General features: G+C 38.3%; 1 protein-coding gene across 3 annotated transcripts in view; it reads left to right on the forward strand.

The window, feature by feature from the left end:
• Nucleotides 1–699: 699 nt before the first annotated feature.
• The window catches only part of ST8SIA6 (ST8 alpha-N-acetyl-neuraminide alpha-2,8-sialyltransferase 6), a 67,149-nt gene continuing 47,152 nt past the window's right edge, over nt 700–20,696 (forward strand). The window contains exons 1-3 of one of the 3 annotated variants that reach the window (XM_087948105.1): nt 700–1,169; nt 1,420–1,527; nt 7,672–7,770. In XM_087948105.1, the coding sequence (XP_087804231.1) occupies nt 1,075–1,169; nt 1,420–1,527; nt 7,672–7,770 (302 nt within the window). In that variant the 5' untranslated portion in view covers nt 700–1,074. The remainder of the gene's footprint in view (nt 1,170–1,419; nt 1,528–7,671; nt 7,771–20,696) is intronic. The other 2 variants (XM_087948104.1, XM_087948106.1) reach the window with 2 other exon arrangements.

Below are 20,696 nucleotides of genomic sequence, written 5' to 3' on the forward strand. Positions count from 1 at the left end.
TGAGTTTGCTTGTATTATTCTATGAGTAACTAACTTGTACATTCACATGACCAATAAATAAATAAATAAAAACTCAGTCAAGGAAAAAGTTGCAGCTAAACAGGTGCTAGATATAGAAGTGATCTTCTCAAGCAAATTGTGTCATTGTTGGTAACAAAAGTAACTAGTGACAAGAGATAGAGAGGGGCAAGGCTGGCCCTCTTCTATTTTTCTTTTCTCACTATTACCTGTCAAGGAAAAGTGAGCAAAAAATTGCTCACATGAGAGGGCTTGGCATTCCTCCACTCTACTAGTAGCCTTAGCCTTTCCTACATAGAGGGTTTTTACAAGCCTATCAAAGCTTGAGTTGAAATCTTACTCCCTGCATGCTATCATTAAATTCAGAAAGGGTTCTGGTGTCCTTTTCACATTATGCTTGCTTGATCTTCAGGAAAAGATTAAAATCCAGTTATTGTCCTTAAAGCTCTATCATTCCTCACATGCTCAGAGGCACTCTTTTCCTATCGTTTTACACCAGTTGCTGCTCGAAAATGGGTGCTGGAAAATATTTGGTTTCGCTCCACTTTTCTCTTTCACATCACCCGATTACTCCCACCATCTCCTCCCCGCGTCACCCTTCCCTCCCTCCCACCCACCCCCACCCCGTTTCTATTCCTCCAGGCGCTGGTGTCAACAGAAGAGCGAGCGAGAGACCGCGGGGGAGAGAAATGGAGGCGGGCTGCCAAGGGATGCACGCAGGGCTGGGACAAGGTGCTCCCCTCCCCTCGGCTTCGTCAGACCCAGAAGGAAGCGAATCTCGTGCCACCGAGCGGGACTGGCGGTGGTCGCTCCTCGTGAGTTGAAGCAGCTGGGGAGGCGGCGCGGCCAAAGAGGAGGAGACGACCCTGGGCGGGCGATCGCCGCCCCTCCTTTACCCACCACCGACACTGCCGCCGACCTGACTGGGTTGCCATCACTGCAGCAGGGGGCTGCCATCGCCATCGCTTCTTCATCCTCCGTTCCTCGCTCTTTCTGGAGCTCTCGGGTCGCGTCGCCGTCCAGCTGCCCCGGCAGCTGCAGGCGGGCGAGCGCACGATGCGGGCGGTCCTTGCCCTGCTTGCTCTGATCGGTAGCCTGCTCCTCTTCCTGTGCTTGGCGCGGCTCCCGGCCGGGGGCGCCGGGGGCGCAAGGTAGGCGGAGGAGACCCGGACCTTCCACGGGGGAGGCGTGGCTTAGGAAGGGGGAACAGAGTTCGGGGGGCACAGATGGCAAATGGGGGAGCCGCTATCCTGGATCGGGTGTACGTAGGACAAGGTCCCGCGGGGACTACAAGAAGGATTAGCCGATGGGTAAGCGCGTGCTGGGGCTCTTGCTGACCGCTCCTCTCGCTGGATACTGTAGGATAACTTTGGTCTCTTTTGCTTGCTTCTTGCTTGCCAGTACCTGGGACATGGAGAGCAGGGCTGCGACGGACTACACCCCCAGAGTGATGAGGTACCTCCGGTCCCCCACGAATGTCCACCTGGTCGCTCCGGTGGCTCCCAACAGGTAAAGATGGTGAGGGGGTTGCTATGTTGGGAATACATCTCTGCGTTATCTTGGACCAGAAAGGGTCACTGCATACATCAAACTGCGCTGAGTCTGCGGAGCATCTCAAAAGCTCTCAGCAGTTTGTCACTTTGGGTTGGGCAGTAATGTAAGGAATTAGTCCACAGGAAGCTAAGATGCCTCCCTCACCCTTCTTCTAAATGGCTGATTCAATTATTTCCTAAAGTTCAGTTGTCTATTAGTGCAATAATCTTTCATTTCACTAATAGTTGGGCAAACGTGTCTCATGCTCCACTTACAGTACTTTTAAAACTTTGTGTAAGTGTGTGAGACTATATACAGAACATATATTTCAAATCTCTTGAAATAAATCCCAGAGTTTCAGTAAATGTTATCTTTATGCAACAGCAAAAAAACAACACTAATTTGTAAAACTGGAAAAATAGTATGCCTTGCCTTAGACCTGTCTTAGTTCCACATTAAAGCTAATAGAATAATAATATTTCAGAAATAGTTTGGAAAATTATTTACTTCACACCCATTTCTGTTTCTTTCTAGGTTTCTTGAAATTTATCTCTTATTTTGTCTCCAGTCCTTTCTTTTATGAGCTACTAGATGTTTTTTTAGTGTGTGTGTGTGTGTGTAGTAAGTTTTTCCTGTGATTAATACCATCATTATTTAAAGAGATGAAAATTTTTCAAAAGAAAAGAAATTCATAGTTAAGCTCTTTGGCATCATATTTACTAGTGCACATCTATCATTTGTTACACTAGCTTCTTATAAACCTCAGATTCTCACAGAGAATTATTGAAATATATCATTATATTCACACAATAAGCATGCAGCACAAAAAAAACTAAGTTGGAATTCAAATCAAATGTCGGTTGAATAAAGTTTGCAATTACTGTGCTTTAAAAAAACAATGACTGTTGTGTTCAGCCAAAGCAATGGCCAAATGAGATGGTTTACAGAGACAGAGAGAATGGGAAGTAGAAAGCAAGCTTCCTGTTTATTTTCTGTTCTCTGTAAACAAAAGGATACCTCTGGAAAAAGTGCTCCTCTAATTTACTTTCAGAAAATCTCTTTGAGTTGACAGATTGGTTGATGCCAGTGAAAAACAGTAAGCACCAATGCCTTTCTTATGTTTACCAGGTTTTTCATTCCACTGCATTTGAAAATAGATTATTTTAGGAAGCAGGTAAGTATGGGGTAGGGACTAGGAATGAGACACCTCAGTTCAAGTCCATCCCCTCAATTATGGATGATCATCTGTTGGCTCTTGGTCTCTTTCAGTTCAACACCTCAGAGGTTTATTGTGGTAAGAGGAAAAGTAGGACAGAACACTATGCATCCTTGAGCTCTTTCATGAAAAGTGGGGCATCGATCAAATCAGCCAATCAATATTATAATGCAAACCACTGGTCTTTTCCATTTATTTATTGGAATGCCTTTAGACTCTTAAAAGATCTCTTTTTATCCCCTGGAAAGATAGTGCATCCTAATAAGTTCATTTACCTCTTGAAAATTTAATGTTTTTGTTCAGGATAATAGATCTGGTTACATATCTGCAGAGAGCTCCAAGAAGATGTATAAAATTTAACTCTTTGCTGTTTTCATGTCGAAGTTATCTGAGTTTGCAGCTTCAATTTGACAGTTCTTTGGCCCTTCCCATTTTAAATAGGCACATTTCCATGGTAACCCTTTGGGAATGGAGCAGCCCACATCTGCTCCCAGTGTATCAAATGTATCCTGTTCTACTGTTGTGTGATGTACCTATATGAAATCAATTGTCTCTTAGGAAGCACATATTATTTTAAGATCATTTATTGCTTGTTGTATTGCAATGCTTTACAAATATAAATTTAAACATGTAATATAAACATTTACTATAGCTACCAAGCTGAGCCAAAAAAATTGAGATGCTCCAAGAAGCCCACAAAGGCATACAGAAAATTTATAACATTTTATTATTATCTAACAGTCGTCTGGATTTTTGTAGTCCAGATTTGGTAGCCCTACATTTCACACACACACACACACACACACACACACACACACACACACACACACACATGAAATATTGTTCATACAGACATTTTCCTGGTAGATTTATAAATGTTAAACCACTGCTATGGATGGTTCAATAGAAATTATCTTGTCTAAGAGGATGTGCTCCATTCCTTGATTCCAAGAAATTGCAAAATAAGATCTAAAGAGGGAACAATAGCTTAACTATATTTAATTTGCAAAAATCCTGACAGCCTCTAGATGCCAGAAAAGATGTACAGATATAAATATATACATTGCAGTGCAGATGTGGTAGCCCTAAGTAGAACAGTGCTATACAATAAGCTGCAGAGGATTGCAAGCTGCATCTCCAACATCATAAAGAAAGAAGATTTTGAGTTTGGTGGAAGGTTGAGATAAATAATAAAATTAGAGGTTAACAGACAAAGCAAAAACCAAGCAAAAGAAACAAATATACCAACACAGCATAGCATTGATAATTGATTTAGCTTAGTTTGGATTTCTCAAACATTGGTAGTGAGAGTTCTGAAGTTAGGCTTGGTCTGCAAAATGGGGAGCTATGAGGCTCTCTGTCTCTCTGTCTCTGTCTCTGTCTCTGTCTCTGTCTCTGTCTCTCTCTCTCTCTCTCTCTCTCTCTGTGTGTGTGTGTGTTCCATTGACTGCACATCCCGATTGACCCAGCAACCAACTGCATCCAACTCTGCAGATGTCTGAGAAAAAATTATAGAGCTATAACTAGAATAACTAGAATTTTTGTAAGGAGTCATGGTATGGACCCAAATTTAGTAATGCTTAGAGGAAGTTTGCTGAAAATACTGAAATGAGACAAGTTAGTTATTGCTAACTTAAATCAATTTAAGATGTTGATTTTAATATGCTTACTCTAAACACAGCAATGGTTAGAGTAGATATTTCCATTATGATTTTGAGAAATTACAAAGACAAATGGAAGCTTCAGATATTACTTACATCAAATAATATTTATATTATTTCAAGTTTTCATTCATGAAGGCTTGCAGAGATAAAAAAACAAAAGAAAAAAGCCTTTAAGAAAGTAAGAAGGAAGTACTGAATTCTCATGTTGTGATAAATCACAATGTCTTTAATTTATCTTCAGTTGCTTATTGAACGAAATGATTAACTCAAAACATGGAATTAAGCCCACACAAAATAATTTACATTGATAATATCTGATGCAAATATTTTGTAAATAGCTTTTCAAATTATTTTTAAGATTTTTGTTTAAAATGTTAAAGGATAGGAATTTAAATTTTAACTGCTTTGATTTGTACTGTCTAGAAATTTTTAAATGTTAATGATACTGTACTTACGTGTTTCAAAATTAAAACCATACTTAAGCAGTAAAAAAATAACAATAATTTACATTCTGGCTTAGGACAATTAGGTAAAAACACAAAAGTATATTTCACTTTGCTAAAACTACTTATATGAGAAAACAGTTTTTTGTCTGTGCCTCTGTGCTTGCCTGATACTGTTTTGTTCTGCCAAAGTATTTTTATGATCCAGAGCACTGATATTTTTATAAACTGTCTGACTGTCTCTCTGTTTCATTGTGGAATGCAGTGATTAGGGTTCACACCATGGCTGAACAGTGCTAATTACTTTATAGATTTGACTACCATCTCTTAATTGTTGTTTTCTTGTCCTTTTGCTTGGCTTTTAACTCTGGTCACAATATTAGGAAGCAGAAAAATAGAATAACAGAATTGGAAGCAGAATAATAGAATAACAGAATTGAAGCTCCTGTATTATTCAGGACAAATGGCTATCCAATCTCTTCTTAAAAACTTCCAGTGATGGAACAACCACAATACCAGGAGGCAAACTGTTTTACTGATTAATTGTTCTCATTGTCAGGAAATTTCTCCTTAATTCTAGGTTGGATGTCTCTTTAATAACCTTCTATCTGTCACTTCTTGTCAGGAAAACACTTTTCTCAAGCCACAACAGCTGCCTTCGTTATCAACTTTTACCAAGTCAAGGGCCGACTTTTAGACCACATCAACAGCCAAACATTCCTTACTGTGATTATTCAAACATTATTTTTCAATGCCAGTTTCTTTAATGTTGTAGGAGCCTACTCTCAGCCAAGTGGTAGTGAGATACAGTATTAGCTGAAGGGAGGTGGAAAGGAAGCTGTTTTCAGGGATGAAACAGATTACATCAATATATTGGGCTATGTTCAACTAAAATTCATGGCTGATTATTGTAAAAGGTTGTGTGCAATTCAGCCCTTATTTCTCAAAGGGTTTAGAGATATCTCTTCTTCCAAGTGCTTTGTGAGTTTCCGTGTTTATTCTTGGTAGCTCCCCTACAGAATTCAGTATTGACGTGCAAATCCTGGGAGGAAGTGGGAAGATGTCACTTTGACAAATTTTTAGCAAAACATTCCAAGCTGCTTCGTAGGATAATGTGCGTCCTTTCCATGCTTTGGAGAAGTGCAAAATGAAATGGCCACATGGGTTTGCTTCTTCTGCTTTGCTTCCTTTCTTTATGCCCTCCTGTGGCCAGAAGCAGACTCCACAGAGGTTAGAAAAGCTATAGAGATTTCTGTGGAGTGCAACATCTACAGAAAAGACACCTATAATTATCCCAGCAGTTGGACGGAAGCTTCTGTGTTACACATAGATCACTTATGGAAGAGTTGAAGAAGATGGACTATGTGAGCTGCATTTCACCTTTACCTCAAAGAACATAACATCCCTGGGGTATGAAGCTTTTTGCCAGGCTGTATTTAAGTTGCCTACCAGAGACCCAGGGCTTACAGCCATTGTAATGGTTTCTCTCTACTGCATTGCAACCCTCTTGCTGAGGCAACAAATATCATAAGGAGTTGTTTTTCAGCTTGGCAATTTTAATTTTCAAGAGCTTCAACTCTCAGAGTTCCCAAGCCAGCATATATGAGCTCATTTGTTGCTGTGTAGAATAACTAAATCGTTATTTATTTGGCTTTTTTTATAGAAGCAGAATGAATGAAGAATAAATGGAGAGATTGGAAGAAGGAGGGGGAGAGAAAAGGAGAGAGAGGGAGAGAGAGAGAATGAAAATGAGAATATTTGGAGAAAGAAAAAATATTTAGAATAAAAAACTTAAACCCAGGGTCACAGTGCCACATACAATTAGCTGGATACCCAAATTACAGGGAAAAAGAATCAGCTGATACAAAGATTAGAGCAAAGCAGGGTGTCTAAATATTTGCTTTAACTATAAATAATCACTGATTTTGGGTAAATTAATTCGTTCTAATAACTGCTCCAATTATTAGGACAAATTAATGGTTAGGATGGTGGTACCTGAAGTTGCTTTGTTTTACTAAAGTTTTCTGCCTTTTACTATTCCTCCAAATACAACTTGAATTATCTGTTTTTAATGGCAGCATCAAGCTTTTGCAATTCTAGTGCAACTTCACTTCAGGGTAGCTGTAAGAAGGAACCATTGATTTATAAGCAATTGCATTCTGACACATTAATTCTGAATGTTTTATGCTGGGCAGTTTGTACTATTTAACCTAACCTAGATAAGGGTTCACTATTTTACTTTAGAACTGTTCTAGGGACAACTGCCTAGCATAAGTTGTCCAGCATAAAAAATTCAGAATTAATGTATCAGCATGTAATTGCTTATAAATCAATGCTTCCTTCTTAAAGCTACCCTGGAGTGAAGTTGTACTAGAATTGCAAAAACTTAATGCTGCCATTAAAAACAGATAAGATGCTGTAATTTTGTTTTTAAAAAATAGGATTTTGAGAACACTTTAAAAAACATTTTATATTTATTGTAAAATATGTCAATACAATTTTGAAATGTATTTCTATTAGAGTTAAAGTGGGCATTCTATTTCTTTTAATGTGTTTCTGATTTACATTAGCATCTTTACAATGAACTATATAATTCAATCAAAAATAAAGTTTAAAAAATAAATTCTGCATTGGGTGGAATTTCAAAGTCATTCTTCTTCAAACTGAAATAGATCTCATTGGTATTTCTTGCTACTTTTATAATTTGAGCAGTTACTTATCTTTTCAGCAATTCATTGTGCTTTTGCAAAGAGTTTTTTCTCTTCTTTCAAATGGATTTTCCTTTTTATATAAACAGAGCAATTCTTAATACAGCCAGAGTGCAGAAAACTGAGCAAGCCTCCAAATGCAAGGATATATGGAGTAATAATTGGTCATCATCGATCAAGAAAAAAAGGTAAAGTGTCTGCATTCAGTTATAAACGTACTTGACTGGCAAGCAGCAATTTTACAATCCTGAACAGCTAAGTGTATAGTGTTGCAATTTTAGGTGTGAAAAATCCATTGGCATCTCTTATAGGAATTTGGCCAAGATCTTTTAGTCGTTGAATTGACCAACATCTGGTTTAACATAAATATGGTTACATTAAGAAATTATTATAGTGTCATACCTTACTGTCATGGCACCTGCTGTCTAGACTGGCATCTCTCCAAAGTTTCACATGGCCCCAATTCCATTGTTCAGCAAATTAATTTTAATTATCTGGTTCTTTCCCCAGGCCCTGGGGTAAGAAATTGTTTTTGGTGCCTTTTGGTTATCAGACTGGCTTTTTGTTTGTTGTTTGCTTTTATCATTTTTATCCAGCCTTGCTTATAATTTAGTGTTTTTGTATTAGCTGTTTTTTTGTATCTGCTCTGAGTTGGTTGACTTGGGTAGCTCTATAAATTTGATGCTATCAAGTATATAAAATGACCAGAATTCTGATATGGAATATGTATTTTCCTATTCAGAGATATGTCCACTAGTGAATTATACTGTATATGTAGATACAAAGATGGAGGTTGGAATCGAGATAATATGCTTTGTACAAAAATACTGCTTATTGGCCAAGCAAGGATAGAGTCCAGATTGGTATGGAAATTGCCCTAATGACATTCCATGGAAAGTTTGGGGGCCTAAGTTATGTTGGACTATCAAATCATATGCCTTAGATTGCCCACAATGGCACTAACTGAGATCATTCTGGTGCATTGTGGACACTAAAACGAATGCCTTGATGCCATTATAAGAATAGAATAGAACAGAATAGAATAGAATAGAATAGAATAGAATAGAATAGAATAGAATAGAATAGAATAGAATTCTTTATTGGCCAAGCGTGATTAGAAACACAAGGAATTTGTTTTAGTGTAAATATTCTCAGTATACATAAAAGAAAAGATACATTTGTCAAGAGTCAAGAATCACAACATACAACACTTAATGATAGTCATAGGGTACAGTCAGCAATCAAATAATACTAGGAAACAGTCAATATAAATAAATCATAAGGATACAAGCGACAAAGTTACAGTCCTACAATCACAAGTGGGAGGGGATAGATGATAAGGAGTGATGAGAAGGTTAATAGTAATAGTAGTGTAGACTTTGTAATAGTTGAACAGTGTTGAGGGAATTATTTGTTTAGCAGAGTGATGGTTTTTGGGGAAAAACTGTTCTGTTGTGTCTAGTTGTTCTGGTGTGCAGTGCTCTATAGCGTCGTTTTGAGGGAAGGAGTTGAAACAGTTTATGTCCAGGATGTGAGGGGTCTGTAGATATTTTCACAGCCCTCTTTTTGACTCATGCAGTATACAGGTCCTCGATTGAAGGCATGTGGGTAGTAATTATTTTTTCTGCAGTCCTAATTATCCTCTGAAGTCTGTCTCTGTCCTGTTGGGTTGCAGAATCAAACCAGACAGTTATAGAGGTGCAGATGATAGACTCAGTAATTCCTCTATAGCAGTGGTCCCCAACCTTTTTTGTGCCAGGGACCAGTTTCACTCAGAAACACTTTTTCAAGGACGGGGGGGGGGTGTCCGAGTTTGGTGGTTTGCTTGCAGACGTTTCATTATCTGACTAGGTAACATCTGATGTTGCTACCTAGTTGGGTAATAAAACGTCTGCCAGCAAACCACCAAGTTCAGGGAACGCTAATGCCTCCTCATTGCAACCCTGAGTGACAGATAGTCCCTGCAGGACGGAGAAGCCTCGCCTCTCGGCCCTGCCTTCATCAGCCCCATCCCTCAGGTGTCTCCCTCCCTCCCTCAGCCTCATCCCTCAGGTGTCTGCCTCGTTCCTCTCTCAGTCGCTCTCTCACTCCTCCACCAGCCCAGGAAGAAACTGCTTCAAAGAAGCCGGCAGGGTGGCTTTTCCTGTCGGTGCAGCTTCCCCAAAGCGCCCGTTCACCCCCACCCCGCCGCCCACAGTTCAATCCTCCGTTCTGCCTGCCTGCCTTCGTTTCTGGTGGTTTCGGAGCGCAGCTTCTCCAAAGCGCCCGTTCACCCCCACCCCGCCCCGCCCCGCCGCCTGCGGTTCAATCCAGTGCTCCGCTCTGCCTGCCTGCCTTCGTTTCTGGTGGTTTCGGATCCTCCAAAGCGCCCGTTCACCCCGCCCGCCCCGCCCGCCCGCCCCGCCACCAGCGGTTCAATCCAGTGCTCCGTTCTGCCTGCCTGCCTTGTTTTCTGGTAGTTTCAAGCAGCTTCGGCTGAAAAGAGGCGAATAGTTATTATTCTCAGCCGAAGCTGCTTCGAAACTACCAGAAACGAAGGCAGGCAGGCAGGCAGAATGGAGCACTGGATTGAACCTGGATTGATTGGCGGCAGGGTGGGGGGTGAAACGGGTGCTTCGGAGGAGCTGCGCCGACAGGAAAAGCCACTCCCACCCCCACCCCCGGCTTCTTTGAAGCAGTTTCTTCCTGGGCTGGTGGAGGAGCGAGAGAGCGACTGAGAGAGGAATGAGGCGGGAGGAAGCCGAAGCCACTGAGCCAGAGAGCAGGACAGGCTTCGGTTGCTTCCTCCTCCCCTTCTCTCATTTGTGTCCTTGATCCCCGATCCCAGCAACATTCACCGAAGGCGAATAAAGCCGCCATTTTTTTTAATTTTTTTTTCCTTTGCGGCCCGGTACAGAGTGCTCCACGGACCGGTACTGGTCCGCGGCCCGGTGGTTGGGGACCCCTGCTCTATAGAACTGTATCAGCAGCTCCTTGGGCAATTTGAGCTTTCTGAGTTGGCACAGAAAGAACATCTTTGTTGTGCTTTTTTGATGACGTTTTTGATGTTAGGTGTCCATTTTAGGTCATGTGATATAGTAGAACCAAGAAATTTGAAGGTCTCTACTGTTGATATTTTGTTGTCTAGTGTTGTAAGAAGTGGTAGTATGAGAGGGTTTTTTCTAAAGTCTACCACCATTTCTACAGTTTTGAGTGTGTTCAGTTCCTGATTGTTCCGGTTACACCATGAGGCAAGTTGTACAACCTCCTGTCTGTATGCAGATTCGTCGTTGTCTCAAATAAGACCAATCACTGTTGTGTCATCAGCAAACTTCAGTATTTTAACAGATGGATCGTTTGAGCTGCAGTCATTGGTATATAGGGAGAAGAGAAGTGAAGAAAGCACACAGCCTTGGGGCGCCCTGTGCTGATTGTACAGGTATCAGATGTGATTCTGCCTAGCTTCACTTGCTGCTTCCTGTCTGTTAGGAAGCTTATGATCCACTTACAAGTGTGTTCAGGTACCGCTAGTTGGTTTAATTTACTTAGAAGAGTGTCTGGAATGATGGTATTGAATGCTGAACTGAAGTCTACAAAGAGAACCCTTGCATAAGTATTTGGAGATTCAAGGTGTTGTAGGATGTAATGCAGAGCCATGTTAACAGCATCATCTGTCGATCTATTTGCTTGGTATGCAAACTGCATGGGATTTAACAGCGGATCCGTGATGGTTTTCAGGTGGGACAGCACAAGCCTTTCAAAGATTTTCATAACAACCGATGTCAGAGCAACTGGTGATGGAGGGCTTCTTTGGCACTGGGATGATGGTAGAACGTTTGAAGTAGGAAGGAACATAGTACATCTCTAGTAATCTATTGAAGATTCAGGTGAAGATGGCAGCCAATTGGTCAGCACAGACTTTTAAGCAAGAAGGAGTTATCTTGTCTGGCCCTGGTGCTTTTCCTGGCTTCTGTCTGTGTAATAGATCTTGCACTTCTTTTTCTGTGATCACCAGAGGTTGTGAACCCAATGGATTGGGGCCAGTTGTAGGAGGCTTGGCTGTTATTGGTGTGTTTGAGATGTGGGTTGTGGAGATAGGTGGCTGTAATTTCTTTTCAAACCTGCAGTAAAACACATTCAGGTCATCTGCTAATTGTTGATTTCCTTCTGCCTGGGAAGGAGGTTTGCTGCAGCCAGTGATGTTTTTAAGAGTTTTCCACATGTTTGCTGGTTCATTTGTTGAGAACTGATTCTTTGACTTTTCAGAGTAGCTTCTTTTTGCTGCTCTGATCTCTCTTGTTAATATGTTTCTGGCCTGGTTGTATAGCATTCTGTCACCTTTTCTGTAGGCTCCCTCTTTGGAATGACGTAGCTGCTTAAGTTTAGCTGTGAACCAAGGTTTATTGTTACTGTATATTTGCAGGTTCCTTGTTGGTACACATAAGTCTTCGCAGAAGCTGACATATGATGTTACAGTATCTGTGAGCTCATCTAGGTCTGCAGAAGCATCTTCAAAAACATTCCAATCAGGGCAATCAAGGGAGGCCTGGAGTTTCAGCTTTTCCTCACCCAACCAAGTCTTGGGTTTAATTGTTGGTTGCATGGTTTTAAGTCTTTGTCTGTAAGGAAACTTTATCTATATTACATCCAGTACATGCATGTACTAAAAGCTGGGTTTAGGACTAACCAATCCAGGAGCTTGAATCTATCAGCAAGTTGAAAAAGTCTAGTTGCTACAGATTATCTTTTCATGTGCCTGAGGCTGTGATGTTTTGAGACAACCTTGTTCCGTGTGATGCCTTCCAAATATGTTGTTTTTCTGAATCCAGAAGATGAAGATTTGGACATGCTGCTTGAAATTCTGGGAACTGTGGGATATGATGAAGGCATATTTAAGGGGAATATCGATAGCTTATATAGCAAATAGAAACAAGGAAAGAGAGAGGAAGCAGAAAGCCCTAACAAAAAGGATAGAGAAATTGGAAAATAAGCAAATGGAAACCCCGGGAGATGAGTATATCAGAAATGAACTAGCATTAGTTAAACATGAGATGAACATTTTAAATCAAGAGGAACTAATTAAAAAATTATTATTTACAAAACAAAATTATTTTGAACATGCAAATAAACCTGGAAGGTGGCTGGCATATAAATTAAGAAAAGAAAAACAGAAAAGAATGATATACCAATTACAGGATAAAAATGGAATAACAGAGACAGATCAGGAGAAAAAAAAGGAAATTGTAAGAGAATACTTTGAAGATCTTTACAAACAAGAAGCAGTTGACTTAAATAAAATAGAAGAATATTTGAAAGAAGGAACTCTCTATCCAATATCAGAGGACAAAAAAGAGATGTTGAATAAAGAAATAACTTTAGATGAGCTAAAGGTGGCGATTCAAAAACAAAAAAGAAATAAAATGCCAGGCCCAGATGGGTTACCAAATGAGCTATACAAAGAAATAGGTGATATATTAGAGATAATGTTATTAGAGGTTTGCAATGGGGTATTACTGGATGCTAAAATACCAGAATCTTGGAAGGAAGCATACATAACATTGATTCCGAAAGAGGGCACAGATGCCAATCAAACAAAGATTCATAGACCAATATCCCTTTTAAACTCAGATTACAAAATTTTTATGGCAGCAATGGTGGAAAGATTAAAGAAAATACTCAGTAATAAAATTCACCCAGATCAAAATGGATTTCTTCCCACAAGGCAGATCAGACATAACATAAGAACAATAATAGATATATTGGAATATTATGAAAAACATCCAGGAAGCCAAATGGCTTTGGTCTTCCTGGATGCACAAAAGGCCTTTGATAACTTAAATTGGGACTTTATGAAAAAGCATATTAATCTGATGGATTTTGGAGATAATTTTGTAAAAATGTTGAATGCAATCTATGCCACACAAAAGGCCAATGGATTATTAAATGGAGAAATTACCAAATCATTGGAGATAAGGAAGGGGGTCAGACAGGGATGTCCACTTTCACCTCTGCTTTTTATAACAATTTTGGAAACTTTGCTGGACAGAATTAGATTAAGTAAAGAAATTAAAGGAATTAAAATAAAAAATCAAGAATATAAATTACAAGCCTTCGCAGATGATATGGTTTTTGTCATAGAAGATCCAATAGACTCAGGACCAGCTCTACTAAATGAAATAGATAAATTAAGGAAATTAGCAGGATTAAAAATCAATAAGGAAAAAATCAAAATGCTAGTTAAAACATAATAAACAAAAAAAATTGGAAGAAAAGACGGGATTACAAATTGTAAATAAAATTAAATATTTAGGAATCTGGTTAAGAGCTAGAACATTAAATCTACGAGAGGATAATTATACTAAATTACTGAAACAGATTGAAAAGGACTTGGAAAATTGGAATAAGATGCAAATTGCATTATTAGGTAGAATAGCAACAATCAAAACGAATTTATTTCAGACAATTCCAATATTACTGGGCAAATTTTTTTTTAAAGATTTAGATAAAATTGTGATGAAATTTATCTGGGCAAAGAAGAAAACAAGGATTAAAAAAACTTGTTTACAAGATAATAAAAGCAGGGGTGGATTCGGACTACCTGCCTGGGAGACATACTATAGAGCAGCGGCATTAGTGTGGATAAAAGATTGGATTGATTTAAGGAATAACAGGATTTTACAATTGGAGGGACATGATTTACAGCTAGGCTGGCATGCATTTCTATGGAACCGAATAGTAAAAACAATTTATATTTTACTAGACATGTATTCCGAAAATCTTTAATTAAAGTTTGGACTGATATAAGAAAGAATCATTATACTAAAATCCCGAGGTGATTCTCAACGATGGAGGCAATGTTTCATTTAAACACGATGGACATCAGTAAAAAACTTAAATATTACCAAATATTAGATAGCGAGGGAAGAATTAAAACGAAACAGGAACTAAATCACAAGAGATAGCTATTGATAATTGGATATATTTTCAAATAAAATTGAGATACAATAAAGACATAAAGGAATAGGGAATTGAGGTAAAAAATACATATTTGGATAAAATACTTTTAAACCCTGAGAAAAGTTCAATTTCCAAATTATATAATTATTTATTAGAATATGAAATGGCCGAGAAAATTGTGAAAGGTCCCATGTTGGCTTGGGAAAAAAACTTTGGTTATAGTATTGATCTGGATGACTGGGAAGAAATCTGGCAGAAAAACCTGACACTAACCAAATCAGTAGCGCACAAGGAGAATTTATACAAAATGATGTACAGATGGCATCTGGCGCCCTCTAGATTGGCCAAAATATTTCCGACAGCCAATCCTTGCTGTTGGAAATGTAAAGGGAAATTTGGTACATACTTCCATTCTTGGTGGACTTGTCCTGAGATAAAGAAATATTGGCTAAAAATAAAAACGTGGATAAAAGAAATTATAGAGAGTGGGCTGGAGTGGAAACCAGAATTATTTTTGTTGGGAATGATCAAAGGGGACTACTCCACTAAAGTAAAATATCTGACCATCCATTTATTAACTGCGGCACGTATCTCAATATCTCAATATTGGAAAAACCCAAATGTACCACCGATACAGGTTGTTATTCAGAAAACATATGAGTGTGCCCAACTGGAGAGGCTTACGCTTAAAATTAACGGGAAGGAGAATACAGATTATTACTGGATATGGGATAAATGGCATAAGAGGGTAGACAATAAAAGGGGAAACATGTAAATGAACCTAAGATACAAATTATATCCAGAGGTTTATAATATATTAAGTACATAAAAACAATTTAAGGTTTTAAACCTTTTCTTTGTTACTACTATTATTAGTATTAGCCATTTATAATATTTTTTGTGTTTATTAGTTAAAAAACACGAATGTATTCATGATAGAAGAGTAGTTATAAGCCAATGTGAAAATAAATGGAGTATATTGTGAATTATTTAGCACTTAGGATATAATAATGTGTGAATATGTGACTAGTACTAGCCAATAATGATTTTTAGGACTTACCAAATTTGACAACACGTGTAAAAAATTATGTGTTATTATTGTTTCTGTATTTTTGAAATTGTACATTTTTAAATTTGTAAATAAAATTGTTTTTAAAACTTTTTTTTTAAAAGAAATTCTGGGAACTGAAGTTCACTATATTCCCAAATTACAAATGGCTACTCTGAAGTCTGAATACATAGCTGATAGTTCACCAGCTCTCTGCCTTAACAGTCTATATATTTCTGATACTGTGGGACTTTTACTTATAGTTGAGGAAAAAGCATAATTGAACTTCATCTGTTTATTTAGTTTTAGAAGCTATATTTATGCTGTAATTTCATATAAAATACTCACTTGTGTTAATGCAGTGATGCATAACATCAAACAAGCTATCAGCTAATAGCCTTTTTTTTTTTTTTTTTTTTTGCTATGGTTGAGTTTTCCTCCTTACATACTGATTTTTATATTACTGGTTTAAACAAGCTCAAATTTCCATAGCTTTATTTTTTTATATTTTATTTTATATCTAAAATATAAAATATTTTATTTTATATCTATCTATCTATCTATCTATCTATCTATCTATCTATCTATCTATCTATCTATCTATCATCCTTTTTTCCATAAACAATTCAAGGCACACATACCAATACCCCTTCCCCCTCCTGTTTTCCCCACAGCAATTCCTTCTCCTTATGAAATGAGTTGGGCTGAAAGAAGGATAACTGGCTCAGTGTCACTCAGTTGGCTTTCATGCCAAAGTTGGGACTCAGTCTCCTGTTTTCTAGGTCAGCACCTTAACTACACAAAAGTGATGTTTGTGTGATGCCTTTTATTGACGTTATTGCTTTTGTTAAAAACCCCCAAGAAAAACATAATTTCATTCAAACTTTTTTGGTATTTTGATTAACAAATACTGTTTCAATATCAACAGTGTTTTGTTGAAGAATCTCCATGTCAAAACATTCATACATAATATTTCAATGAATTTTTGTAACAAATAACCCAACACAGTTGATTATCACAGCCACCCAGCTATACAGTAATGGAGACTGGACCTCCAGGCCAGAAGAAGTCAGAACAACTGACTCAGCAGGGTCAGGCTTTGAGGCACACAAGTCAGGTTGAGTCAATAGCAGCCTGTCAAGCTGTTGATTGCCATAATCCTTGGCAGCCATTACAGGAGATTTTAAATAGCTGTAAAATGGAATGCTTTTGGAGCCTATTTACATAGAAAAGCAGACAAACTTTAGCTATTTCTTATTCAACGATTAAGCGCTTGCATCTTTTGGTTTCATGCACCCTAGCGTGCTGATAATTCTAATGCAGTTTCAGAAAACTCTATTCTTAGAGTTATAGGTCTTTTATGAATTGACAGTAAACTTTCAAAGCAATAAGTAATTAACAATATCTCCTCACTGAACATTAGAATCTGATATCTTCTTTCTCATGTGCTGCTATCTGAAGTCAAGCAGTGATGTCCAACTAAGAATTTCCTTCAGATAATACTACTAGTTTGAAGGCAAAATGTATAGATGGGAAAACTGCATTTTAATATAATTTTGAGACCTCACATCAAAGAGGACAGAGAAAATATGACAGAAAATGTCAAAGAATTAAAATAGGACAAGGATTATTAGTTATAATATTTTAATTGGCAACTTCACTATGAAAAACTTGTTGCTCATTCTTCAGAAACCATAGTATCCTTCAGAATTATTTTCAGGGGTTGCTTTAATACCATATATACTGTGGAAACCAGTCTATATAGAGCATAGGATTTATTGTCTGTCACTTATACAATTGATTTAGTATTTTGCTGGAGATTGTTTACATGACAGTCAGATTGGTATTTGCATGATCTTTAGGCAAATTGGTGCTTTTCAGAATTTTTGAGATATAGCTACTTAGGTCCCTTGTAACTGACTATTCTCAGATGGGACTGGCATACAAAGGACATACTCAAGTATTAAGAATATAGAGAAGAGGCTTATTATAAGTAACTGGAGTACTTCCTCCCCCCCAATAATATACTATAGTCTGTTCTGATTCCAGAAATCTTTCTTGATCACCTATAACCGTGATGGTGAACCTATGGTGAACCTATGGCATGCAGAGCCATTTGTGCAGGCATGCAAGCCTCGGCACTGTGCATACGTGTGCCTCCCAGCTGATTTTCACCCTCCCGGAGACTTGAGGGAAGCCTCTGCAGCCTCAGGAAGCCGAAAAACGGGCCTTCCAGAAATACTGGGGGTGACGAAACAGGCCCGTTTTCAGCCTCCCAAGGTTCTAGAGGCTTCCTTCGAGTCTCTGGGAGTGCAAAAACGGCCTTCCCCAGGCTCCAGAGACCCTCTGGAGGTTGAAGAAGCTTCCCTCGAGCCTCCTGAGGCAGCTGAGGGTTCCCTCGAGCCTCTGGAAGGGTGAAAATGACTCAAACAGGCCAAAGATCAGCTGGGAGGTACGCACATGCATAGCACAAGTAAGGGGGCAGGGTGGGGTATTGCAGGTGCATGCACGGGGGGCGCATTGCATTGTGGGTGCTGGCATGTGTGCTATCACGTGCACGCGCACTTTCTGCACACCACAACAAAAACGTTCGCCATCACTGACCTATAATCTCACCAGAAGTGGTAGAATTCTATTTTATCACTTAGTTATCCATTTTAATACCCCAGAATTAAACCACTTATATTCCATGTGCTTTTGTAATATCTATAGATCATTAAGGGAATTCCATTCCATCTCTACATAAGCATAAAGAATTAAGAATTTCTGAACATTACCATAATACTTTTCTGGATACAGCTACAGCTACTTTATGGATGAGACTAATTTTTATCTTTGCTTTATCAACGCAATGGTGGAATAGAATCATTAAAGAAAGGATGTGAAAAGAGTGGTAGAATGAAATGTGAATTTCAAAAATTAAAATAATTTTTATTTATTTTAAATAATTGAATAGAATTGTTAAATTGTCCTGCACTGAGTTGTCCTGCTGCAAGTTGGCCATGGTGAGTTGTTCTGTGACAAGTTGGCTATGGTGAGTTGGCTGAAATGAGTTGTGGCTGTGGCAGGTTGTTCCATTCTCCATCTCAGCATGGCAGTGTCTTTATATACAGTATTTCAATTTTGAATCAACATGTATATGCAATACCTTCCTCTACCCCCAAAAGTAGAAATCTACCAATTTCTTTCCCTACTTTTTCCTCTCTCTTAATGGATCCTTTATCTTGTCTTTCTCACGCTACGGACTACATGATAGTTGGCTTTTGGCTAATTAGGCTTCCTGCTTTGGAAATAAATCTACTACACTTCGATATACTATATAAGTTTGAAGCAAAGAACATTTAGTGTCTTATCCACCATTCTTTCAAGTAATTTCTATCAATAATTATTTATTAACAAGTTATTGATTAGACAATGGTTCAATTAGATTGAATTAGTTTTCAGTTCAAGAAGCTGGAGGAATCAGAAGGCAACTGAGACTGTATTCTGACGCTGAAGCCTATGTGCCACTTCCAGAAACACCTAAGGAATTTTTTTCCAATGCTAGGACCAGAGAAACGATTGCCAGTCCAGCTGGCAGTTGGAAATGGATTGGGAGCAGTATCATCTTGTTATATCTTAGGCCAGTCTATAAGATAACTGCTTCTGGAAACTGTACTTGCTATGAATGAAAGCACTGTCCAGAGCATATACTTATTTCATAGGTCCAAGCTGTTTAGATTCTGAATTTCAAGCTTCAGAGCATTTTCCTTTCCATTATATTCTGAGCTAAAGTGTTTATTTAAGACTACACAAATCTTTTCAGGGCCTCATATCCCTAAGGCTGTTCATAAACCTTTTGCATCTATCATGATTTGTAGAGAATATGTAGAAATATCAGGTTCCTACTTAATGATTGTAAAAGTGGTGTTCAGATTGTGGAATTCTCTGGAATTGAATGTTGCAGCTGCCATTTTTTATTATGTTGCCAGTTAATGACTTTTCTTTCGGAGCTGGAAAATTCTCATTTTCTTATCCCTAGTGACGAATGTCTTTAGGCAACAACTTCCCATTGTAAACTTACAGGAATTTCTCTAAATGAAATCATTGCCCCAAGTCACTTTTTCCTCTTCTGTTATATCAGCTTTATAGACTACTCCTTAATTTATAGAAATTTCTCCCCTTAAGCTTCAAGCTTCTAAGTAACATTATTTTTCTGTCATATGATGATAACCAGCATAACTAAAGGAATGGCTGAATAGTTACTCTTATTCCTTCTTTTTTCTCTGCTCTGCTGAATGATAGTCTGACTCTAAGATTCCCATAAAACAGAAAGCTTAAATAGTAAAATTAACAATATCAAAGAATTGGTTTCTACAGAAACATTTATTGAATGCTCAGTGTTTATTACACTGAAATGTTTATGTTAAGAGCATTTAAAATAAAATATTAATACTTTCTGTATTTCTGAAGTATACAAGCAAGAATAATGAATTATAAATTGTAAAAATTTGGGGGGGAAATCTTTTTGCAAATTTTCTTTATCAGCTTATCACTATAATCATATTGATCATAATAAAATATTATGATCATAATGAAAAACATGTTATGTTATTTGTGCCAAATATCTTGAAATATGTTAGGACTTCTTCCTTCCAAAATTGCCTTGTACCCTCATTTCTCATAGTTAGAACACTTGGGACTTCCAGTGACGTTTCCGTCAAAGATGCACCAGAGACCACGTTTTTGCGCGGCTTTGATCTGTGTTTACCTTGTTGGAAGGGTCCCTTCTGGGGGTGGAGGAAGTGGGGGACACTGCCAGCTGGGTCGAGGGGAGCTGCATCTCCCCTCCCTGGCTAGGTATTAACTCCCCTGGAAGACAGGGAGAAGCAGCAGTTTAATGGCTGCCCTGAAGACGGAAAGCTGCTGGGACCTAAGTATGTGTTGGAGCGGTGAAGTGGTGAGCGATGTGTAACCAGATAAAAGAACTTGAATTTTTTTAAAAAAAAATAACCCTGAGAAGTAGAAAGAAAGAGCCCTCAGTTAAGAGTATGACAGCAGCGAAAAGAAAATATAAGGTAAACAAAATTTGATTATAAAAAGCTACAATGAAATTAGAGACTAAATTTGGAATAATATATATAATTTGGC

The sequence above is a fragment of the Notechis scutatus genome, chromosome Z (assembly GCF_049901735.1).
Source record: "Notechis scutatus isolate UNSWTSFEM ecotype Mainland chromosome Z, rNotScu1.2, whole genome shotgun sequence".
Taxonomy (NCBI): domain Eukaryota; kingdom Metazoa; phylum Chordata; class Lepidosauria; order Squamata; family Elapidae; genus Notechis; species Notechis scutatus.